Below are 26051 nucleotides of genomic sequence, written 5' to 3'. Positions count from 1 at the left end.
AAAATTGTCTACTTGGATGTCTTGACTGCAAGGACATCCAACCTTAAGGCACCTAAATTTATTCTCATATAATTAAGAGAAAGTGTATACCACTAATAATTCAATTATACTTAGGAAGAGACCTCAGTAACGGAGCCCACGCACAGTCGTTTTCATAGACCGAAATTTCAGCGCGGTTGTATGCTCCTTTGCTCCAATCATCGGTCTCCTTCCTATGTGTCTTCTACCCTATGTTCTAACTATTTTATAAATGAAATATCATTATTTATTCTCAGTATTTATTTTTTTAATCCTTTTTTCCTTACTTTAAAAAATACTCGTAGTTTATCTAATATGTCAGGTATCTACACTCACTCATTAGAGACCAGACTGACATCACTCACACATTTCTAATTTCAAATTGTTGTTAAACATTAATCTTTGTGAAACAAGTACTTAGCTTTCATTTTTTAACTTTTGGTTTTCATTTTTTAGTAGAGCTCGTATATCTTGTGATACCAACGTGGCCAGCGTTTCGTAGACTTCAATGTATGTCTACTGCTTCAGGGCTGTTTCTCACGTACAACAAGCTACTACAACAAAAAGAAAATGTTATATATTAAGATTAGTTTTTAAAATTGTAAGTTAGCCCTTGCAAACCTTAAAGGCTAACAATTCTACTTACTCGTTTAACCCATACTATCAGTCATCTCAGTCACACTCGAAATGGCGACAGCCTCTATTTAACACGGCAACGTGATGACGTCAGGTAAAGGATCACTAACGTCACAACGTAACCGATAGCCATAGCTAGCCTATTAGCATTCCCCGTTACTTCATTCATAACATTCAATAGAAATGTTGCCACTCTATATGTTTATTTAATCCATTGGGATATAAGGTATTCAGACGATTGATCCATCTTTGCTCATGCTGAGCAAGAATTCTACTAAAATCTCCCCCTAAATCCATCTGGGTCCCACCAGGTCCTGTTGACCCGGTGCTTGAAACATTTCATAATCTTATGAAAGCCGACATTACTCAAATTAATATAAAGGGCCAATTTAAACGTGCCCATAACATCAGTCGGTAGGAAAATCTGGCCATTAAAACTTTAATGGCAGATAAAGAATTAATAATCAGACGAGCTGATAAAGGGGGAAAAATAGTGCTCATGAATAGGGTGGATTACCTTAAAGAAGCATATAAACAGCTCTTAAGTGATGATTATATATGTTTATCCACAGATCCAACTGAATATATACAGTCAAAAATCAACATATTGACGAAGAAGGCACTGGACAAAGGCTTTTTAACTAAGAAAGAATTTTGTTTTCTCAATGTCAAATATCCGAAAATTCCTATTTTTTACCTTCTCCCAAAAATCCACAAATCTCTAAGCTCTCCTCCGGGGAGACCGATCGTTTCCAACAGAGGTGCTCTATTGGAAGCATCCTCAATTTACATTGATAAGTTCTTACAAGATGCTGTGAAAAAAACTGCCTCCTATGTTCAAGACACTACTCAATTTTTGAGAATTATCAATCAAATTACACCGGATAAACAGTCTATATTAGTTACCATTGATGTTTGCTCATTATATACTATCATCCCTCAAGAAGAGGCATTAGAAATCATTAGGAACCTACTGGATATGAGAGTGAACCCCAGGGTCCCCACTGATTTTATTTACCAACTGGCTAAAATTGTTCTTCAAACTAGTTTTTTTATATTTGAAGACCAGTTATTTCAACAAAGCTCAGGAATTGCTATGGGCATTACAATGGCTCCATCTGTAGCTAATCTTTTTATGGACTCTTTCGAACAAAAATGGATTTATCCATCACGCTTCCAAGATAAAATGAAGTTATGGGTCCGGTACATTGACGACATCTTCATGATCTGGAATGGCAGTCATGCTGAGCTCAATATGTTTTTGGAATACATCAATATATGTCATCCCAAAGTAAAATTTACCTCTATATGCAGTGAGATTGAGTTATCATTTTTGGATGTTCATATCAAAATTACTGATGGGGTTTTTGACACTAAAGTCTATACCAAACCTACAGATAGTAATGCTATGTTACATTTTTCCAGCGCACATCCTAGGTCTCTAAAAACGAGCCTGCCGTTTTCTCAATTTCTGAGAATCAGACGTATATGTACCTCTGATTGTGAGTTTAAAAAACAAGCCACTCACCTAAAGGATAAGCTCTTACAACGAGGGTATCCCCCTAATATTATAACTAGGGCTTATAAAAGAGCATATTATAATCATCGGGAACTTTTACTACAACCGAAGCAGATGACCACCAGCTCAGCAGATGACAAGCAGATGACATGTGTACTAACTTACTCAAAGAATAGTTATCAAATTGCACGTTCACTCAGGAAGCACTGGGCGATGTTAAAAATAGCTGGGACATTCAAAGATTACTCTTTAAGAATTGCCTATCGCCGCACCAGGAATTTAAAAGAAATGCTTTGCCCGTCTCAACTTCCTCAGCAACAAACTACAGAAGTTGTAAATTATTCGGGCCATCATGAGTGTGGGGAGTGCTCTTTGTGTAGTATAATGGAATGTACTAATCGATTCATTAACCCAAAAGATAAAAAAGAATATATCCTTAAACACAATTCAAACTGTAAAACTCAGGGTGTGGTTTACGTCATAAGATGTCCGTGTGATTTGATATACGTTGGTCAGACATCTCGTAAATTTTGTGTCCGACTGACTGAACATAAAAGCACCATTAAAAACCACAATCTAGGTGCTCCACTGGCGAGGCATTGTATAGCCAAACAACATGAATTTTCAACTTTAAAAGCATTGATCATTGAAGTATTAAAACCAAATACACGAGGGGGAGATTTTAGTAGAATTCTTGCTCAGCATGAGCAAAGATGGATCAATCGTCTGAATACCTTATATCCCAATGGATTAAATAAACATATAGAGTGGCAACATTTCTATTGAATGTTATGAATGAAGTAACGGGGAATGCTAATAGGCTAGCTATGGCTATCGGTTACGTTGTGACGTTAGTGATCCTTTACCTGACGTCATCACGTTGCCGTGTTAAATAGAGGCTGTCGCCATTTCGAGTGTGACTGAGATGACTGATAGTATGGGTTAAACGAGTAAGTAGAATTGTTAGCCTTTAAGGTTTGCAAGGGCTAACTTACAATTTTAAAAACTAATCTTAATATATAACATTTTCTTTTTGTTGTAGTAGCTTGTTGTACGTGAGAAACAGCCCTGAAGCAGTAGACATACATTGAAGTCTACGAAACGCTGGCCACGTTGGTATCACAAGATATACGAGCTCTACTAAAAAATGAAAACCAAAAGTTAAAAAATGAAAGCTAAGTACTTGTTTCACAAAGATTAATGTTTAACAACAATTTGAAATTAGAAATGTGTGAGTGATGTCAGTCTGGTCTCTAATGAGTGAGTGTAGATACCTGACATATTAGATAAACTACGAGTATTTTTTAAAGTAAGGAAAAAAGGATTAAAAAAATAAATACTGAGAATAAATAATGATATTTCATTTATAAAATAGTTAGAACATAGGGTAGAAGACACATAGGAAGGAGACCGATGATTGGAGCAAAGGAGCATACAACCGCGCTGAAATTTCGGTCTATGAAAACGACTGTGCGTGGGCTCCGTTACTGAGGTCTCTTCCTAAGTATAATTGAATTATTAGTGGTATACACTTTCTCTTAATTATATGGGAATATTTAGACAATATATATTAGTTTTTTCCCATTGGGGGGCTCTACTATAGTGTAGTTTATAAACCTAAATTTATTCACCATTTTCTACCACAGAAATGTCAAAATTAAACGTTAAAATCTAGACTATTTGGACATGGAAGGGGCCAGCATTGTAATGGACTGGCCACATAGACATGTCAATAGAGGGCACTGCTGTGAACTTTACATAAAGGGCACCATGTGTACATTTCACCAAAATCCCCTTATAATTTATGGCGAGTCCTCCAAAACTCCCCCCAAACCTACTATTGTATACCCAGTCCAATAGCCCTTATGGCTGCAGGTGGCACCATTATGGTAGTATAGTTTGGTGGGCTCACATTTCCCACCATAAATGTAGTAGTTAGAGTGGCTTATGGGGATGGATCCTCCTCTCTATTGTACTGTTTCATTCGTATTTTGGGGGAGTTGGAGGGGGTTAGTGACTACTGGGGAAATGTATGTGGGGGTCATTACTTAATCCCTTCAGTGGTCATCTGGTTAGTTTCGATACCTTTTTGGCACTTAGATGTTCTGATCTAGACCTGTTTTCAAAGCATCTAAGTTCTGTCCAGGACATCTTAGGAAATGTTTTATTATAGATACAGGATGTCCAAGTCTAAGCACCCTCAAAACCCGCCCATAACATGCCACCCAACATGCCTCCTGGATCTTTGGATGCACAGCGCTACAATGCCTAGCAGGACATCCAGAAAGATGGTTTGAAAATTGGCACTTGGCCATCTTGGCAATTAGGACGTCCAAGTGTCGACATGACATTTTTAAAAAAGTCTTTATTTTTTGATTATGAACCCCACAGTCTCTCTCCCAGTCCTGTCTAGATCATTGGTACCATCCACACTCTCCCTCTCGTCTTTCTTCTTTACCCATCGGCCCACACCATATACGTTCCCCTCTACTAGACTACATAGGAACATAAGAATTGCTATACTGGGATAGACCAAAGGTCCATCAAGCTCAGCATCCTGTTTCCAACGGTGGCCAACCAAGATCCCAAGAACCTAGCTAGATCCCAAGTGGTAAAACATATTTTATGCTGCTTATCCTAGGAATAAGCAGTGGATTTCCTCAGGCCATCTTAATAAAGACCTATAGACTTTCAGGAAATTATCAAAACGTTTTTTTTTTTTAAACCATGCTAAGCTAACTGATTTCACCACATTCTCCAGCAACGAATTCCAGGGTTTAATTATATGTTGTTTGAAGAAATATGTATGATGCCCACTCCCTGCCACTGCCAAGCACCCCAGCCCACCCCAGTAGGAGGAATGCCCACTCCATCCCACTGCCCACCCCCACTCCACAGCACCCCCCCTGCTACCTCCTGCACTTTAAAGTGATGGATGACAGGAGGGATTCCCACTCCCTCCTGCCATCAGGGTTCCCCATTCCCCCCGATGCCCCTGCTCCCTTGAAGATGAAAACTGACAGTTGGGATGCCTACTCCCTCCAGCCCGTAGACCTGCCTGTTCAAAATGGAGAGCCTTCCCCTTCCCGATGCATCCTGGGATGCACTAGGGAGGGGCCTAAGGCTCCGATTGCCTAGGCATCTAAGGCATCTCCCAAAGGAGGGGCTTTATTCACTTGGGCAAATCAGAGCCTTAGGCCTTTCCTCAGTGCATCCCTGGATGCACCAGGAAGGGGAAAGCTCACCATTTTGAAGAGGCAGGCCTGCTGTCCACAGGGAGTAGGCATTTCTCCTGCCAACCATCATCTTCATGGTACAGGAGGGTGCAGGGGGGGTCATAAGGGGTGTGGGAGACCCTGACATTAGGAGGGAGCAGGCATCCCTCCTGCTATCTTTCAATTTAAGATACATGGGGTGTAGAGGGAGTGGGCGTCTTTTTTTAATTTGCCGGGGGGGGGGGGGTGTCCTAGCTGTCAAATGTTACTTTCCTGTCAGTGCCTGAGCCAATCAGTGCTCTGACCCTGCTGGAACATTTGCCCACAAATGTAGCACACTGCGGTTACAGAATCACCCGGCAATGATAGTGAATAACCTAGAATTTTCATTTAATAAATTTAAATGACAGAGTTGGACACTGCTAGGGAGCGTGGAAAAGACCATAGTGAGCCATTCTGATAATTGGCCAGTAAAATATTGGCATGCTAAACTGGCTGGAACCAGTTTAGCGACCATCATTATGGACACAGTAAGTTTTGAGAATCCAGCCCTTAGATTCTTGTTGCACACTTGGAGCATTTAATGATGCTCATTTAGAAGCAATCATGGTGGAAGAACTTCAGTGAGGTTCTGCAAAGGAGCTAGTGTATGTAGCTAGTCAATTCTGTAGCAGCTTGGAGGTATATACTGGCTACCCAGCCACATCACATTAGGCAGCAGATGCTAGAGGATCTCCTGATTTGGAGTTAGGTCAGGATTGTACTGCAGTGATTGAACTGAGCCTTATGGTCTCGGGCTATTTTTTGATACCACTAGATTTTCTCATGTCTAATTTTTGACTTATGTCTTTTATTTGGGGGCCGGAATGAGGGGTGGGAGGTCCCCATTGCCTATGTTACCAAGCTTGAATAGTTTTTATTTAGGAAGAATTCAAATCCAATTGAGCAATTTTTAGCTCTGTCACAGGGATCTGATTGAAAGAAGGCTCCCATGAATTACAAATCCAGAATAAAGCTGTTTGACTTTCATCAGATTCTCTGTAACCGGGCTGAAAGTTGCCTGGTTCTGGTTTAACTGCCTATGATTCTCACATTTCCATCCAGCTGCATTTGTAATTCTAACTCCAGTTTCTGAAAAGTGATAACTTGTAAGCCTTTAGAGGGCTTTTTTTTTTTTGAGATCGCAATACTAACATTCTGTATAACTAAAGAAATCATTAAGTAGGAACAGATGCATTGCAATACAAGCTTTTTTTTTTTTTTTTTTTAAATATATTTTTTTCACAACCACTTACTATGATTTGAAGTGATTCTCTAAGATAAGAAAAAGGAAAACATACAGTTTATTCCTGATAAGGAAATACAAGTTCTGAATAGAAGTCGTGTACAAAGGCGATGAGAAGAAATGTCAACAGACTAAGTGCTACTAAATAAAACTGAACTGGATTTACAATTGGAGAGAGAGGAATATGTAGGGCAGTAGTTCTCAACCCTGTCCTGGGGACCCCCCAGCCAGTGGGGTTTTCAAGATATCCCTAATGAATATGCATGAGAGAGATTTGCATATAATGGAAGTGACAGGTATGCAAATCTCTCTCATGCATATTTATTAGGGATATCTTGAAAACCCAACTGGCTGGGGGGTCCCCAGGACAGGGTTGAGAACCACTAATGTAGGGCAGGGGTGTCAATGTCCCTCCTCGAGGGTTGCAATCCAGTCAGATTTTCAGGATTTCCCCAAGGAATATGCATGAGATCTATTTGCATGCACTGCTTTCATTGCATGCTAATAGATCTCATGCATATTCATTGGGGAAATCCTGAAAACCCAACTGAATTGCAGCCCTCGAGGAGGGACTTTGACACCCCTGATGTAGGGTTACCATATGGCTCCAGGGGGGGGGGGGAAAGAGATGGAAATAAAACTTGGATGTCTCAATCAGTCCTCCTTTTTTTTTCTGAAGCCATATGGTAACCCTAAATTAACAATTAGATGCTGTCTCCTCAGCACCCTTAAGTCATGGGTTCAAACCCCAGCTGCTCCTTGTGCCCCTGGGCAAGTCACTTAATCCTCCACTGCCCCAGGCACATTAGATCGATTGTGAACTCAGAGGGACAGATAGGGAAAATGCTTTGGAAGTACCTGTATGCCAGGGATCTCAAAGTCCCTCCTTGAGGGCCACAATCCGGTCGGGTTTTCAGGATTTCCCCAATGCATATGCATTGAAAGCAGTGCGTGCAAATAGATCTCATGCATATTCATTGGGGAAATCCTGAAAACCCGACCGGATTGCGGCCCTCAAGGAGGGACTTTGAGACCCCCTGCTGTAGGCAAACCGCTTTGAGTGTGGTTGTAGAACTACAAAAAGTTCCAATCCCTTCCCCTGTCATAAGTTTTACTTGGGTGTACTTTTCAGCTAGTAGAAGTCGAGAGATCTGGGTTGTGAACGGTGCTATTTATTCCTACGCGTGTATTGCACGTGAATATGCAAGTTCAGTAAGGCTAGGAGGGGGATAGACGAGACCCTCAGGAAACGGAGGGTGGGGGGGGGAGGTTGGAACGGACCCCAGAGTGACGTCATTGCCCGGGATCACCCTCTCTCGACACTGGAGGAAGCTCTCAGACCCCGGGCCGGCAGGATTCCTGCTCTCCGGCTGTCTCTGATGTGTTCTGGGAATGTCTCGGCCGCGCTTTTTGACTGACGGATGGTAGCCGGAGCAGGAGGGAAGAAGACTGGAGATTTGAAGGCAGCAGTTTCACTCTGAACTTGAAAAGTGGCTGCAGGCGCCAGTCACCCTCGATCCCCCCCCACTTGATACCAGGCGGGCATCGGACTTCCCAGGGCAAGTTGGCAGCCGTCAAGAAAGCGGGCCGCCCTGAAGCACCGGCGAACCAAGCTCGGAATGGGCAGGGGTCACTATGCAGCTGCTCTGCCTGCTCGGCTTGGTGGTGGCGGCGGTAGCGGGGGGCTCTTTCGGCAGCCGAGACTGCCCGGACGTGATCGTTGACAGCTGCCTGTGCTCTGCCGAGCGCTCCAAGGGACCCGGGAGGCAAACGAGTCGCATCAAAGTGGTTTGCGGCGGAGGAGAGTTGGCGGAAACTTTGCAGCCCGCGTTGTTGCCCGACAAGACCGTCACCCTGTAAGTAGCGCTTCCTCTCTCTAGCTGCATCCCGAGGACAGACGCGCGTTCTTTATGCTACGCGGACGTTTTCAGGCTTAAACTCCGTGGCTCGGTGTTTCCCACCCCTGTGATTACATTTTTTTTTGTTATCTGATCTTAGGCAGCAAAGCAGTCAAAGTCCCCCATTCCCGGATAGGAAACTGCTCCCACTGCACAATAAAAACGGAGCGTCGTTATTTGCTTCTTAGCGCGTCTCATCGTCCCAGCCATTCCATGCTGCGATCGTTTGCGCTCCCGCGAACACCTCGCGCCCCTCCCCCCCCGCCGCAAGTACAGTATGCGCGCAAACTGCAGTCTGGTGTAAGATTGTTTGCAATCAAAAAGTATGACCTACCCACTGAAAGAACTGCGTTGCTCATGCGCTCCTGTTTTATGCACAGTCATGAAATATCCGTAGAACAGGCAATTCGATTGCCCCGTGATAGGATTTGGCCGGGATCCGGGAAGGGGTAAAACGCGGATCCTGCGGACCTCGCGGATCTACCTGCGAGAGCCGATCCTGGTCTGAAGTGTCCTTCCCTTGGCCCTGCCGACTATTATGCCCTGATAAGAAGTGCATGGTTTTGCCTCCTGGCTCTGTTGCTTTGAGAAGGGAGCGGCTTCCACGCCCATACTGATTAATTGGTTCAGTTAAGCCAGGGGTAGGCAATTCCGGTCCTCGAGAGCCGGAGCCAGGACAGGTTTTCAGGATATCCACAATAAATATGCATGAGATAGATTTGCATCTCAAGGAGGCAGCGCATGCAGATCCATCCCATACATATTCATTGTGGAGACCCTGAAAACCTGGCTCCGGCTCTTGAGGACCGGAATTGCCTACCTCTGGGTTAAGCAGACTAGATGATGCTTTGACAAAATGAACAGAATGTGTCGTTATAGTACAAGGCCAGCGCCATATACTGTAATAGCCATTAAAAACACTTGGCTAATACTGGCACTCCTGAATACCTTAAGGCAGGGGTCCCCAAAGTCTCTCTTTGAGGGCCGAATCCAATCGGGTTTTCAGGATTTTCCCAATGAATATGCATTGAAAGCAGTGCATGCTAGAGAGTTGCGCAGGGACAGAAATCCAACCCATCCCCACCCGTCCCCGCCAGGATCCTCTCCGTCCCCACCCGGATCCTCTCTGTCCCCCACCCATCCCTGCAAGGAATTACCTCCATCCCTGCCCGCCCCCATAAAAAGCAGCAATTACTTCTGACAGAATCATCAATTCCACAGTTTCTTTTGTGTGTGCGCTGCTGTTTTCCTTGTGGAATGTCTTTGGTGGAACCCTTTTTTGTTTTCTGTTCAGGTAATTAACTTATAAACCTCCTCTTTTACTAAGGCTGACATGCCCATTATATTATATGGATGAACCCTGCTTCCAAAGCCTTCCATCCCCGTGGGAGTCCCATTGGCTAGAAGAGGGTCCCCATGGGAGTCACGTGGGCCAGAGGGGGGGGGTCCCTGTGGGAGTCCCGTGAGTTAGGGGGGATTCCCGCGGGACCCCCGCAGGACCCATGGGATTCCTGTGATCCCCATTCCCATGCAGACCTCTAGTGCATGCACATAGATCTCATGCATATTCATTGGGGAAATCCTGAAAACCCGACTGGATTCAGCCCTCAAGGAGGGACTTTGGGGACCCCTGCCTTAAGGAAAAGAAGATGAATGTACTATTAATTCTGTGATACTGTTTTGTGGATATGTTATAGTACAAGGTGCATACTTGTATAAAATGTTGGAAGCAGATATGCATATGCAGTATCTGCTTACAAATGTGGAACACTTATAAAAGGGTCCTGCCAGTCTGGTGCACTTGAAGCAATCAGGCAAGGGAGCTCCCACAGTTGTCGGCTGGTGTAAGAGTTGTGAGCAACCTCTCAGTCCATCTAAAAACTGAACTTGACATAGAAGGGTTATTATACTAGATCTCTCAGTCATGTGCCATTCGTTACCCCCTAATAATTTCATTCATTTTCAGTTGTCTCTGTAGAGTTCTTAATTTAACGAAAAACTGGTTTAGGAAGGTGAAGGGGAGGGGTGGGGGGCCCTATCACTCCAGCTGTGCGAGCAGGTCCAGCTGTGTGAACAATTCCGTTTGTACGTGCTTCTCTGTAAGTCCACACATTTGGGATACGCTTACTAGATGTATATCTTAGTAACTAAACAGATGTGTTCTCTATTGTTCACCTACCACTCAGCTAAGTACAATTTAAGCAAGTTAAGCTTTTAGACAGCTGTTCGGCTCTCACATAAAGTTTACTTCTGCGGTTTGTTTTATTTAAGAAGCAAAACATTCCACATTTCCCAAAAGAGTACAGAGACGAACCTTGAGCAAACTTGTAGGGGAAACTAGTAGGAGCATCCAAAAAGCCTTGTAGGGGAAACTAGTAGGAGCATCCAAAAAGCTTTTTTTTTTAAATTTTTTGTTTGTGACAGCTTAATATCCAATCATTTTTTTCTGTCTCCCCTCCCTCTCCCCTTACAAGCAGGAACTGAATCTATTGGAAATTAGTTAAGATAGTTTAGGTGTTCATAAACATGGGAATTTGGTATGTAATGTAATCTTATATAAATATGTAGCTAAACATGATTGAGGAAGATATGATGCTTTTAATTCATTAGTGAGAGTTAATTTGATGTAATTAAAAGCACAAACAATATTTACATAGTAACATAGTAGATGATGGCAGATAAAGACCCGAATGGTCCATCCAGTCTGCCCAACCTGATTCAGTTTAAATTTTTTAATTTTTTCTTCTTAGCTATTTCTGGGCGAGAATCCAAAGCTTTACCCGCTACTGTGCTTGGGTTCCACCTGCCGAAATCTCCGTTAAGACTTACTCCAGCCCATCTACACCCTCCCAGCCATTGAAGCCCTCCCCTGCCCATCCTCCACCAAACAACCATACACAGACACAGACCGTGCAAGTCTGCCCAGTAACTGGCCTTAGTTCAATATTTAATATTATTTTCTGATTCTAAATCTTCTGTGTTCATCCCACGCTTCTTTGAACTCAGTCACAGTTTTACTCTCCACCACCTCTCTCGGGAGCGCATTCCAGGCATCCACCACCCTCTCCGTAAAGTAGAATCTCCTAACATTGCCCCTGAATCTACCACCCCTCAACCTCAAATTATGTCCTCTGGTTTTACCATTTTCCATTTTCATTTGTTCCACGTTAATACCCTTCAAGTATTTGAACGCCTGAATCATATCTCCCCTGTCCCTCCTTTCCTCTAGGGTATACATATTCAGGGCTTCCAGTCTCTCCGGACCGCTCAAGTCTTCTTATGTCCTATACAGTATAATTAATATGCATGGTGCTAACAGTAATATCTTTTGTATCATTTCTGTACCTTTATTCACCTGTAAGTCTATGTGTAGACTGTCTTTGCTTTCAGATTTTCTTTTTTTTTTTTTTTTTTCCAAATCATTAGAAAATTTTAATTTTTTCATGTTAGAGTCTGCAAGCATTTCACCTTTTTTCAGCACTTGCTTCAGCGTGCAGAGAGAAAAATTTGCTGCAATACATAACTTGGGGCTCCTTTTATCGGGGTGAGCTACGGGGGTTAGCGCGTCGGACATTTCATCACACGCTAACCCCCGCGGCAAGCCAAAATACTAACACCTCATCAATGGAGGCATTAGCGGCTAGCGCAGCAGGCGGTTTAACGCACAGTATTCCACGCGTTAAACCCCTACCGCGCCTTGATAAAAGGACCCCATGGTTTTTAAAAAGCAATCATGAATATCAACAGTAAGTTTTATTTGTGATTTCACAGTATTTGCAAGGGATATAAGCAAAATACTTCAAATATAATGGAAAAAAAAGTTATTCACGTTTTTGGGTATTCATGGGCCGGCTTTGCCCCTAACCCACACGAATATGGAGGGAGAAGTGCAAATAGAGAGAAAAAATGTTAATGGTTGCTGATCCAGGGTTCTGGAATTCACTGCCACATCATGTTAGACAAATTGAAGTCCTTTTCACTTTCAGAAAACAGGGTGAGTCCTTTTTGTTAACATTGACAATTACAATTCCATTTGCCTCTTATTGCTTCAATCACTCCCAAACATGAACTTCAAAATCTCTATAATAGTGGCAAAATATTGACCTCATCTCTTTTATTAATAACTAGGCTTTCCTATGCCATGCGGCCATGTTTTACATGGTCTAAGTCACAACGTCCAAGTTCCGTCGATCGTGGGCTATATAACTTTCGGTTATACATGATGTACGACTAAGTCTAAGCCGGCCCATGTCTCGCCCAACTTCCACCCTCGACAATCCTCCCGAAACGCCCCATTTAGCTTTGGTTGTTCAGTGGCACTATGAAGGCCTAGGTCGTTTAGAAATACGTCCAAAACCCATATTTATTATCGGCACTTGGATGTATTTGGGAAATGTTCATCCAAGTGCCGACTTAGGCCGGTTTTTGGACGTTTTTCTCTTTCGATTATGAGCCCCATAGCCTCTCTCCATATAAATCAATAGAGAAAAAGAGAACAGAAGTATTTAATTGATTGTGCAAAAACAAATTATTTATAAGTAAATAGCAATGAATATAGGCCCCCTTTTATCATGCCGAAGCTCATAGAATTCTTATGAGCTTTTACCGCGGTGGTCTGCAATTAAAAAAAAAAAAAACTCTTACACAGTTTGATAAAATGGGGGATAGAAGTATTTTTTAGGGTTGCATTTTTGATTAAAATTTGTAATCCCGATTAATCGCACGATTAGTCACAAGGAGCTGCAGTGGGAAAAAATATGTATATGCCTTTAATCATGCAATTAATCACAATTACAGATTTTGATCAAAATGCAGGCTTAATAAAGTAATTTAAAAAATAAGAAATACCTAATATAAATTGAAAAATTACAAATTAAAGAATTGAAAACAGCATGCAGAATACCTTTAAACAGCCTTACAGTTTTCACAGCCTACTTCAGAAAGTCAAGCTTTGAAGCATCTACATATTAGATGACAGAAGATAAAGATAAAAAATAACAATCTCTACGGTCCATCCAGTCTGCCCGACAAGATATAATCATAATGTGTGATGTGCTATTACATATTTATACTTCATTTGCCCTTGCTTTTTTTTTTCAAGGCACAGACTGTAAAAGTCTGCCTGGCACTGGCCTATCTGTTAAGCCACGATTAGGGCACAGACCATAGAAGTCTGACTTTGCCTCTCGGTTACTAGTGTTACCATCTAATCACAACTAAGCTTGTTTGGTTCCATGCCCCCCCCTCACCCCCCGCAGGATTCCTTTATGTTTATCCCATGCATTTTTGAATTCCGTTATCATTTTCATCTCTGCCACCTCCTGCAACAGGGCATTCCAGGCATCTATCGCCCTCTCTTGAAAAAGTATAACATACTAGCTGATGCCCGGCGTTGCACGGGTATTTAATTATAGCAATAAAACAGTAAATGGATTCAAATAAAGATACTTTATAGTAGTGAATGAAATTATTTTTTTACAGCTTAATAAAAAGTACAATATTCAAATTATAATGTGAAATATTTGACAAAGTGAATACAAAACAACTAACGCAAAACGTGATTATAAACAACATTTTTAGTTTCACCTCCAGGAGCAAGAACATATAAATTCTTGGGTGAACCCACCCTTGAGCAAGCAACATAGAGTTGTGGGCCGAGAGACCCCCAGAACATATCACCCCAGGTAGTGAGGGATCTGCATACCAAGTTCCGTTCAAATCGGTCAAGCCGTTTTTGCATGATCGCGGCACATACACACACACATACACACATACATACCTCCAATTTTATATATATAGATAATAATAATCTTAACCTTAGGAGAAAGGTGGAAATGATGGAAAATAATATGCGGTTGAATAATCTTAGATTTTTGAACTTCCCAAAGATTCCTTCTTTATCAGCAAAAGAAGTTTTGAAAAAGTACTTCTGTGAAGTTCTTAATGTTCCAAATGATGCCTTTCCCCCTTTTCTAAAATATACTATCTGCCTACACCAAAAAACTTGGAAGAACAACACCCACAATATCCACTAGAACAACAAGGCCAAGGTGAACAGATGGACTTTAACAACATTATTGGAATCTTCAATGAGGGATGTAGCTATTCCAGCTACTTTATTAGCTACGGTGGTTTTATCACCGGACAAAAATTGGATATTACAGCTTTATTTTAAGAATAGACATAAAGAATTTCTTGGACATAAAGTTCAAATATTTCCGGATGTGACAAGGGAATCTCAGAAACGAAGGAAATAATTTTTGCTTCTTAAGCCTGGGGTCACTGCAATGGGGGCATTATTTCTTTTACGATATCCTTGCAAATGTATTGTAAAGTATAAGTCTTGCAACTATATTTTCTTTGAACCCTCTCAGTTGACAGGATTTCTCTCTAGGAAGCGCCTTGAAGGGGAGAAAGAAAAATTTAATGTATAATTTACTCTTGTTCCACTCTCAACTAACCGCCTAATTTGTAATTTGAATTTCTCTTTTTTCTTTTAAATAGTTTTCTCACTCAAGTAGCACCTTGGATCCTCAATTTTGGGACTTTAATTTGATTGAGTAAATAGTAATTTAGTTATATTAAATGTTATTTCTTTTGTTAAGTTACTATGTTGACTTAATCATATTCTGTTCAAGAAGTTTATTCTTGATAATTTGTTTTAAAATATAAATAAAGAATATAAAATAATAATAACTTTATTTTTTCTCTACCGCCATAATCTTGCGACTTCTAGGCGGTTCACAGTGAAGAGAGCTGTACAATCATCGAATTACAACGTACAAATAGGGAAGATGTCATTGAGCAGTCAGTGATTATAGAGTACAGAATAGTAAGAATTATAATATTAATATGTTATAGTGAAGAGGGCTGGATAGCCAGCGAATTTCAGGATACAGATGGTGAGGAAGTCCCTGAGTGTTCAGTGAATACAGAATGCCATTAGTTGGAATACGCAGTATCAACATGATGAGTATTAGCTTTAAAAAGGAGGGAGTTGTCTGATTAGGCAATAGATCTATTGAACAGAGTGGTCTTAATTTCTTTCCGAAAAGCGCCGTAGGTCGACTTGGCTCCATGAAGTTGCCTAGCCAGGATTGCTGTTTACCAGCTTGAAACTTAAAAGTTCTGTCCAGAAAGGTCCTGTATTTGCAATCGGCGATCTTCGGATAGGCAAACAGATTGCGATTTCTGGTTGTCCTTGTGGTGTCAGGTCAAAAGTGCGCCGGGACAAAGGCGCGCCCAGACAATTGAGTGCAGCGCTGAGGCGCATGCTGCTCAAAATTACTGTTTTTAGGGCTCCGACGGGGGGCCATGGGGGGAACCCCCCATTTTACTTAATAGACATTGCGCCGCATTGTGGGGGCGTTGTGAGGGGTGTGGGGGGTTGTAACCTCCCACATTTTACTGAAAATTTCACTTTTTCCCTGTTTTTAGGGAAAAAGTGAAGTTTACAGTAAAATGTGGAGGGTTACAACCCCCCAAACCCCCCATTACGCCGGTGCGATGTCTATTAAGTAAAGTGGGGGGTTCCCCAACAAACCCCCCCGTCGGAGCCCCTAAAAACTGTAATTTTCTTCAGCGCGCGCCTCCATCTTAGAAACATAGAAAGAGTCTTGCGCTCAGTTGTCGGCGCGCGCCTTTGTCTATGAACCGTCCTTGTGGGGGTGTATAGTTTGAAGTGAGGTAAGAGATAGGTGGGGGCCATTCCCCACACCAGTTTGTAGCAAAAGCAAGAGAACTTGAATAAAATTTGTGCCTCTATTGGCAACCAATGTTCCAGTTTGTAGTAGGGACTAATTACAACCGACAAATAATTACAACCGACATATAATTTTAACAATAGTAACATTAACATATCACCATTCAATACATTCTTCCACAGCTAGGCGATACCACACTAGCTGTCTATTACCACAGTCTTTAACCTTTTTTTACCCACAACACACGACCAGTATCGCACATGTGCCCCAATGTAACACCAGTGAACCCCAATACCTTAGGGCTCCTTTTATCAAGCTGCGCTTGCGAATTAATGCGCGTAATGGCGCGCGCTAAACCGTGGGACATGCTAGCCGCTACCGCCTCCTCTTGAGCAGGCGGTAGTTTTGGACCAGCCTGGGGGTTAACGCGTGATGAAAAGTCACGCGCGTTAACCCCACTAGCGCGGCTTGATAAAAGGAGCCCTTAGTGTATAATTTGACTGTCCCTCTTCCCTCCAACCCTTTCTTTTCCACCTGCTGCGACTGCTCCAAGCTTTACCATACCTTCCCCAACTCCCTCTAAAAAGGGGGCGGGCTCTGCAGGACAGTGTTCCACCCACAGCCTCTCACCACCCCGCCAACTCCCAAAACATCCCTTCCCGCCTAATCCCAACACTTTCCTCCTCTTAACCCCTCCCCCTGTTAGCAACTTTCCAATCCCTACACTCCCTTTCTTTCCCCACACAGCAAACCTTCCAATCCCCTAATCTTTCCTAGTTCCTATTTACTCTTTTAACTGCTTCCACTCCTCCAGCTATCTTTCCTAATTTCTTTCAAGCCGCTATAGTGCCCTTTTTCCCTTTCTTTCACCTTCCTTCCATTTCCTTCCTAACCTATATCCCTAAGCTATTCCCTCCCACCCCTCACTCCCCCCCTCCCCATTAGGCTCCTGGAATGCTCACCCAACACTATCAGACCTCTGTCTAAATCAGAAGTCTTCTTTATGCAAGCATATTTTTGAATGTGCAATGTTATGTAGAAGATCTTAACCTTCTGTTAGGCCAGTCCTTATTTTTTACACTTGTTTTGATTGTCTTTTTTTAATGTTTATGAAAATATTATGCATGTTAATTGTGAGCTATGTTTCCTCTAAGCAGAGTTAGTGAGCAATTGTTCATTTTACATGGTCTCTCACAAAAATACTGACCCAACCTGACTTTCAAATACAAATAAACTATAAAAAAATAATTAAACTAAATCAATTGCCATATGTGTGATGTTTTTTTTGTGTGTGTTATATACAGAAATGAATCGCCAATACTAAGATCAAAAATTATTGTTTGTTTTAGAACTTATTGCTTACATGGGAAAAAAATTGCATGCATCTGGCCACACCTCAGAGCAGGGGGCGTCAAAGTTTCTCCTCGAGGGCCGCAATCCATTCGTGCTTTCAGGATTTCCTCAATGAATATGTATGAGATGTATTAGTATATAATAAAAGCAGTGCATGCAAATAGATCTCATGTATATTCATTGGGGAAATCCTGAAAACCCGACTGGATTGCGGCCCTCCGGGAGGGACTTTGACACCCCTGCCTTAGAGAAAGCATTGCCACCTAGAATAGTAGATGATGTGAGGTAGTAATTTTTTTAACTAAAAATAATAATAAATAAATATGCATTTTAAACAATATGATACACGGGAAAAGGCGGAATTGCACGTCACTCTAGACCAGACATGGGCAACTCTGGTCCGCGAGGGCCGGAATCCAGTCGGGTTTTCAGGATTTCCCCAATGAATATGCATTGAAAATAGTGCACGCAAACAGATCTCATGCATATTCATTGGGGAAATCCTGAAAACCCAGTTGGATTCTGGCCCTCGAGGACCGGAGTTGTCCATGTCTGCTCTAGACTGTGTACAGTTTGACTTTTGTTGATAGAAGTTGAATATGATGTGTTTAGGTCTGTTTTCAGTAAAGGTTCAAAGAAAGAGCGGGGAGTTTCCTTTACTTCAGCCCCCCTCCCATAGATATTATAGTTTATAGTTTATTCATGTTTTTGATTAAACGCTTATCTAGAGGTACTAAGCGTTGTACAAAGATTTAAAAAAATAACAAGGACATTACATTTAAAAAAAAAAATTAAACATACATAATTCTTAATAAGACATACTTGGGTGACTACTTTATTAAGGAAACAACCAAGAAACTATATGTTCAGTTATAAACTGCCATACAAAACACATCCCAGGTCGAAAAACTCCATGAAAAAGATGCAGTTTAAGATACACAAATTAAACTGCAAAAAAAACAGCAAAAGCTATGAAAACTTGCACTTATCTTCCATTCATCTCCCACAAGCAGTGGAATAAAATACCCATTGCTGGAATGGAAGATAAGTGCAAGTTTTCATAGCTTTTGCTGTTTTTTTTTTTGCAGTTTAATTTGTGGATCTTAAACTGCATCTTTTTCGTGGAGTTTTTTCGACCTGGGATGTGTTTTGTATGGCAGTTTTTAACTGAACATATAGTTTCTTGGTTGTTTCCTTGAAACACTGAGGTCTTTTTCTCCATGTTAGTTTCTTGCCTTTCAGCCTGTTACCTTCCACTATTAGCAGCTCTATTCTGAATATTTGTTGGTTATTTTTTTTGATGTTCTGGATATTCAGCTTGTATACTTTTTGATAAATGACTACTTTATTAGCCATGAGAAACAATAGGAAAGAGGGGAAGAACTACAATTTTTTTTAAAAGAAAAAAAGCACATAGATGGAAAACACATAAGGGATAGGATTGGAGAATTGCTGGCATAGATATATATCAGTGTTGAAAACTGTTAAAAGCAGTGCATTAACAATTAAAGGCATCTTTAAAAAGAAAGCACTTTAAACTGCTTTTGAACTTCTGCAGGTTTAGTTCGGTTCTTAAATATAGAGGAAGGGAATTCCAAGTTGTAGGAGCTATTACGGGAAAAATAAGATTACGTCGAGTTCCAATTATTTTCAGGGAAGGGACATTAAGGGTGAACTGTGCAGTAGGGGAAACTGTTCAAATAATGATAGCTAAAGCTTCAGCTATTGGTGTTAGTAAATAAAATGCTTGTCATAAATAGGAGTTCAACGGGGGAAAGGGAAGTTCATAAACTTTAACTTGGTTGGCTGCTACATTATTTCTAGTGGTCATAAATGCATTTTCCATATGTAGCTGTGGTGGTGATGGATTGGGAGGTCTTTGAATCGGTCTGCTAGTTAGCTGAGAGACCCGTGTGCTTTTACATTTGGTTCCCATGCTGGATGAAATTTATTGGAAAAGAACATTTTCCCCTCCAGTCAGTTTTAGTTGCCCTTAGAGAACGATCCCAAGCAGCTGAACTATACCTTTGGATTTAAAGATTCCAAGCAAGCATAAAACAAGAAGCAAGTACCAAGAACACTGGCGGGGGGGGGGGGGGGGGGGGGGGGGGAGGGGGGGAGGCTGAATGATGTGTAAACTGACTTAAATAGTTATTTACAAGATTTTTAATAATGAGTATGATGTCTTTGCCTCTGAAAACTGGATTTACATATGCAAATTGGCATATCCATTAAAAGTCACGATTTTAGGAAAGGTGAAGAATACATGGCAGCATGCAGAGATTCAAAGAAGCTATGACCAGAGGTGTGGTTTTTGGCATATATTGTGTTTTTTAGAATAATATTTCCCCATTTCCTAATTTACATTTGCATATGCAATCCCCCCTCCGCCCCCCCTCCCCGGATAACGTCTCAGTTGGACATGGGGTTTAGAGGAGAACTTGAGAGAGGTTTGTGCTCATTTCTCTGGCATTCCAAACCTCCTCCCTTTACAAAAGGTTTGAGAACTGCCTCTTATTCAGCTTCTTAAGGATGAAAACATTTATAAAATCCACCTCTAGGACAAGCATGTCTTACATTGTAAGGAAATGCAGCACTGACTTTCCCCCCCCCTTTTCCCCAGTAATGATACTTCCTAGGCGCGGGACCTGGAAGTGATATCGGGTTGGAGTTGCTTGTGCCAGCTAAGAGAGATATGGTTTGTGTGCGTGTGTGTGTGTGTGTGGGGGGGGGGGGTTAAGGTGCACTTGTGGCGGAGTGAGGAGTGGTATGAGGGGGGCAGAGAGGAGGAGGGATGCTAGCAACTCATCAAGACAGTGCCAGGGGTGGATTGCCCCCCTCCCTTAGGACAGGACAGGTTTAAGAACCACTGCACTATTCTGTATCTGAGTGTGCATAACCTATAGTGTGTAAATCAGAGATGGGCATTTACATGGGTGGAGTCTGGCTGGGACCTAGACAGGGCATGCATTTACATGAGTAACTTATGAAATGCTATAAGTTTTGTGTCTTTCTTCTGAATTTAGTCATGCCCATTAAGATTAGGATCAACTGTGTATGTGAACTGTATGGTTCTTATACACAGTCAGATCTAAGCTGGCAGAGGAGGAGGAAGTGACTTGATGTTCAGCGATTCACTTCCTCATCCTTCTGCTGCTCCGTTCACATGATCTTTGAGGGGAAAGAGAAGAGAAACTGAAGCTGGCTGAATGTGCCATCAAGGGTATGAGAGGGCAGAGCAAGGTGACTCTTTTCCAAATGATTAGGGGTGCTCAAAAGCCCTGGCCACGCCCCCACCTCCATAATAATAATACTAATTGTAATGCTATTTTTCCATTCATTTTTCTTATATACACACAATATAAGCTTATTAACAATACATAATGGTTAACCACAAAATTAAAAATGAAAGGAATTGACCCCAAAATATCCACAGAGAAGAAAATCCAGAGAAAACAAAAAAAACTCTGTGGAGTGACGATGCCCTTTCTATTGCAAACACAAGCAGTGTCTTACTTCTGGTTCACCACACAATTGTTCCCCACGTATTCACCTTTATAAGACCCCCCCAGGGACCCCTGAAGAAGACTTTTTGTCGAAATGCGGACCGTGTTGGGTCCTGTATCCCTAGCGGACTAGGTCCTTTAAGGCTTTTATGTGGATAACCTATTTTTATGTGGATGAATTTATTTTTATGTGGATGAATTTATTTTATGTGGATGATTTCAGTGTACCTTTGGAACTTTGACACTTTCAAATAAACTCAATTTTGGAACATCGTCACTCCACAGAGTTTTTTTGGTTTTCTCTAACCACAAAATTAAACTATACTGTATGCTTCTGAACATTCATTCCAACCAGAACACCTGGCCTTGGTCACACATGCAGAACACAGATAACCCCTATGCAAATACAGAACCACAAACTAAAAGTACTAATATACACAAATGAAACCTTAAGATGCCAGTATGTACATGCAGTAGAACACCAGAGAAATACAAAGAAATTAATTTTTTCCTGAACAGTGCAAAATATAGATAGCAGATATAAATTCTCAAACTGACACATTTCAGTCAGTAAATTGAAAATAAAATAATTTCCCCTTCCTTTGTTTTCTGGTGATGTTATTTTTCTAATCATCTTTTCCCAGTCTCTGGTTGTACTTCCTTCTGTATATGCTCTTAACTGTGTTCCCAGTGCCTTTTTATCCATTTGCTGTTTTTCTCTCTTTCACTTTCTGCCCCACCCAGGGCATCTTTTTTCAACATCAAGTGTGTATGCCAAAGGACTCAGGTACTGCACAATGCAAATAAAATCAATATAAAAAGTGTATCCTTCCGGCTTCCTGATGTAGCCTAGTGAAACACAGACTGTGTTGGAGCTGTGAACTGACCTTTTCAGATAAGTGGTCTACTGTTAAATATCTTTTGTAGAGTCATAACATCTGCCACTCCAGCTGAAGCAAAATTCCTTGTTCCATGTTATGATTAAAATCCAAGCACCTTTCCAGCGACGTTGTACAGCTGTTGTGGTGCCTTGCTGAAGAGTTTATGGGCAAGGCAATGGCGGAATAGAAATAATAATAATAATAATTTATTGTTTATATACCGCCAAAGCCAAGGTAGTTCGAGGCGGTTTACAATAAAGAAGAGCTGGACATACAGCGAAAAAACAATGAAGTCTTTGAGTACAATACAATGCAGTGCAATATAGAAGAGCTGGACATACAGCGAAAAAGAAGTAATGAAGTCTTTGAGTGCATGGATGTTTGTAGAGAATAATATAACATTGTAGGGATGGGTTTACAATAAGAGTGGGACAATGGGGAGCAGATCGTACAGAGGGGTAAGCAGTGAAGGCTTTGGGAGATATTGGTCAAGGGGAAGTAGATCTGATGATATCAATTTGAGAGACTTGCGCAGTATTGATGAGAGGGGGGTCTTTTGTTGTTTTGTTCCACCTTTATCTTTGGCATTAACTTTTAACATTCAACTTTCTTCCATTTTTCTGGTTTCTTCCGAAAATCTATCTACTTTTCTATGTCTTCCCTTCCCTTCCCATCCATCCATATGTACCATCTCCTCCACCTTTCTTCTCCCCTAGTCCCATCTATCCATAAGAAGCATTTATTCTATCTCTCTACCCTTCCTTTCCATCCTCCCTCTCTCTCCCCTTCCCTCCATCTGTTTGCACCATCTCCTCCCTCTCCACCTCCCGTGATCCAACATATCTGTATTCCTCTTTCCTCCCTCTCTCTCCCCATCCTATGGTCTGACATCTCTATTTTGCTCTTCCACCTTCCCTTGCTCTGCATCTTTCTCCTCTCCTTCCCACACCCTGACATCTCTCTCCTCTCCCATGGCCTTGCATCTCTCTCTCTCCTTCCCTCTCCCCTCTGTTCTGCATTTCCCCCTGCTCTCATCCCTCCCCTCCCCTACCCCCATACCTGGGCTAACTTAAAACAGCTACATGGGGGTCCTGCAGTCTGAGCATCTTTTCCCCTTCTGTCCATTTCCTTACCTCCCTTCCCTTCACCTTCCCAGTCTCCTTTCAAGCTCAAATCTTCTTTTCAGAGGGGACCAGTGCGGCTTCCATTCTTACAAGCTGCTGGCGCTGCCCCAAAGCTTTCCCTCTGCTGTGATCTGCCCAGGCAGAAACAGGAAGTTGCAGCAGAGGGAAAACTTTGGGGCAGCACTGGCAGCTTTTGAGAATGGCTGCCGTGCTGGGGCCCCTCTGAAAAAGATTTGAGCTTGAAAGGAGACTGGGAAGGTGAGGGGAAGGGAGGGAGGGAGAGGGACAGAAGGGGAGTTCAGCTATTCTAGCTAGACAAAGATGTTACTCAAATGAAGGTCTGCTAGTGAGCCTTCATTGGACAATTTCTTTCTTCTTTTTTTTCTTTTCTTTTTGATTTTTGCTCTTATGTTGTTGTTTTATGAGGAGTACTGAGGCCAGGACTCTTGAGATAGCTGTGTGCGAAACAGGGCTGCTATTGAGTCTGGCTGGTAAACTTTGGATTTGTGGACTGCCTCCTTACAATAGAGCATTTTTTTCATGATTGGATTTGTCCTGCAGTACTTCTGTGTGGAATAGATTTTTACAACTTTTGATTTCATATTTCCCCAGCGCAATTCATTTAAGTTGAGGTGGGGAGAGTGGGTATGTTTTTTACATGTTTGTTTTTTCTTTTTCTGTCTTGTTTAAATTAAAAATGATTGCCTCCTTAGGTCATACTTTTGGTCTATATTCTGATGTATTTGAAGGTTGAACTTTCAAATAATAATTCTGTTTATAGCCTGTGCCTATCCAGGATTTAATAAAGATACAAAAAAAGTCATAAAAATGCTGAGGTCAAAGAACTATAATGGCAAAAAGCATCATTAAAAGTGAAGTAGAACTTACAGCTTGTATTCACTGCTGCTATTACAGCCGCTCTGTTGGGCATCAGTTTGATGGCACATAAAGAACATTTTCAGACATTTACACAATAGAATTTATAAGCATCCACAAACTTGTAAAAGATATTACAGTTAATAACCCCCTAATATTTATGTTTATATGCCACTGCAATAGGAGGCAACTTCAATCAAAACTCTGCACAGAGCAAGATCTTGCATCAAACTTAGAAAGTGGACACGGAAAGAACTTTTAAAATAGATTGACATAACAGATGTATACATGTATTCTAATGAAACACAACATATAAGACATTTATGCTGGGTTTTACTATGCAGCATAAGAGCATTTTATGGTGGGCAGGCGAATTAAAAGGTTCCAACACTCATAGGAATTCAATGAGCATAGGAGTATTTACCTCACCGGCCCACAGTAAAATGTTCTTACACTGCTTAGTAAAAGGAGTCCTTAGAAGGCATTTCTAAAACAGGGCACCACCATTTAGGCACCAAATTATGTAGTTAGTGAGCCCATTATTATATAAGAACACTTACATTCATTAGAGTCCTTATAGAATAATAGCTTCCAGCTGTATCAATTCAGCAATCTTTAGGTGCCCACATTTATGATAGCTCTATGACTCGCGTCAACGTTGGCATCTAAATATATTTACACACATAATTTATATTATTCCGTAAGATGCAACCATTAGATGTCGACTGCCCCCTATCGCCAGCACAAGTTCTTTCACCTTTCAACCAAATTCTGTATATGGCGTCTTAAGTTGTGCATGTAAATCAGTGTGTATAGCTGATTTACATGCACAACTTAATTAACAAGCCACTCGATGATGTTAATTGACAGTTAACACCTAATAATTAACACTAATTGAACTAATTAGACGTTACACACACAGCTTTGAGCAGGATTCACTAAAGTCCCGAATTCTATCCGATTCATGTCCTATCCTTTTATGAGTTATTGTAGGCAATCGATTCAGTAAAGCTTGTCTGCAAATGATCCAATCGTAAACACGCCACTATTAGAGCTGAAACATCGATCGACGCGTGTGCGCACTGTATCCTTGTTGGTTTTGAAGCTCATAGAGCATGCGCTAGCTCTTTAGGACTTGACTGCGTAGAAATGGGGTGTGGTTTATTCGCGGACATCATTTGTGGGCTCCGAATGCGCCTACCGCAAAGCATTGTTGTCGTAAAAAAGGCAATATAAGGAAGTCTTCTTACCATCCGTTATTTTTCTGAAATACTGTTGCAAACTGTACAAGCTGTGACCGTAGCTTTTTGAAAATATTTATCATCGGAGGTTTGTGAGCAAGCTTGAAAGCACAACAGTTAATAATAATAATAATAACAGTTCATATACCGCAATACCGTTAAGTTCTATGCAGTGGCGTACCTAGGGGGGGGCGGGCCGCCCCGGGTACCAGCCCTAAGGGGGTGTTCCCGGCCTTGCCGTTCAGTCCCCCGCCACCCCCGAAGGACCGCTCGCCCCACTGACCTTCCTGCACCACCTGTGAAGCAGCCCGCAGCAGGATCGCGAAGTCAGCGTCAGCATCCCTGCGCTGCTTCCTGCGCCGCGATCCCGCCCCTCCTCTGACGTCAGAGGAGGGGCGGGACCGTGGCGCAGGAAGCAGCGCAGGGATCGCTGACGCTGACTTCGCGATCCTGCTGCGGCTGCTTCATAGGTGGTGCAGGGAGGCCAGGGGGGCGAGCGGTCCTTCGGGGTGGGTCGGGGCATCAGGCCTTCAGGGTGGGGCGGGCGGGCAGGCAAGCAGGCTTTCAAGGGGGAGGGGGGTGACAGGCAGGCAGGCAGGCCTTCAAGGGGGGACAGGCCTTCGGGGGGGGGTGCAGGCCTTCAAGGGGGGCAGGCAGGCCTTCAGGGGGGTGCAGGCCTTCGGGGGGGTGTAGGCCTTTGGGGGGGTGCAGACCTTCAAGGGGGTGCAGGCCTTCAAGGGGGGGAACAGGCCTTCAAGGGGGGAAAGGCAGGCAGGCCTTCAAGGGGGGGACAGGC

At 42.1% G+C, this 26051-nt stretch overlaps 1 protein-coding gene across 4 annotated transcripts in view; it reads left to right on the top strand.

Annotated features, from left to right (window-relative positions):
• ADGRA1 (adhesion G protein-coupled receptor A1) overlaps positions 1-26051 on the top strand; it is an 873110-nt gene that overhangs the window by 44211 nt on the left and 802848 nt on the right. The window contains exon 1 of one of the 4 annotated variants that reach the window (XM_033941636.1): positions 7832-8529. The exons of the other annotated variants lie outside the window; for them this stretch is intronic. Within the exon in view, the coding sequence (XP_033797527.1) occupies positions 8309-8529 (221 nt within the window). The 5' untranslated portion in view covers positions 7832-8308. Of the gene's footprint in view, positions 1-7831; positions 8530-26051 lie in introns of those variants that run through there. 4 annotated transcript variants of the gene reach the window in all.

This window comes from Geotrypetes seraphini, chromosome 4, assembly GCF_902459505.1.
Source record: "Geotrypetes seraphini chromosome 4, aGeoSer1.1, whole genome shotgun sequence".
Lineage (NCBI taxonomy): Eukaryota > Metazoa > Chordata > Amphibia > Gymnophiona > Dermophiidae > Geotrypetes > Geotrypetes seraphini.
The sequence above is the reverse complement of the archived record's forward strand: the minus strand, read 5'-3'. Positions and strand labels throughout refer to the sequence as shown.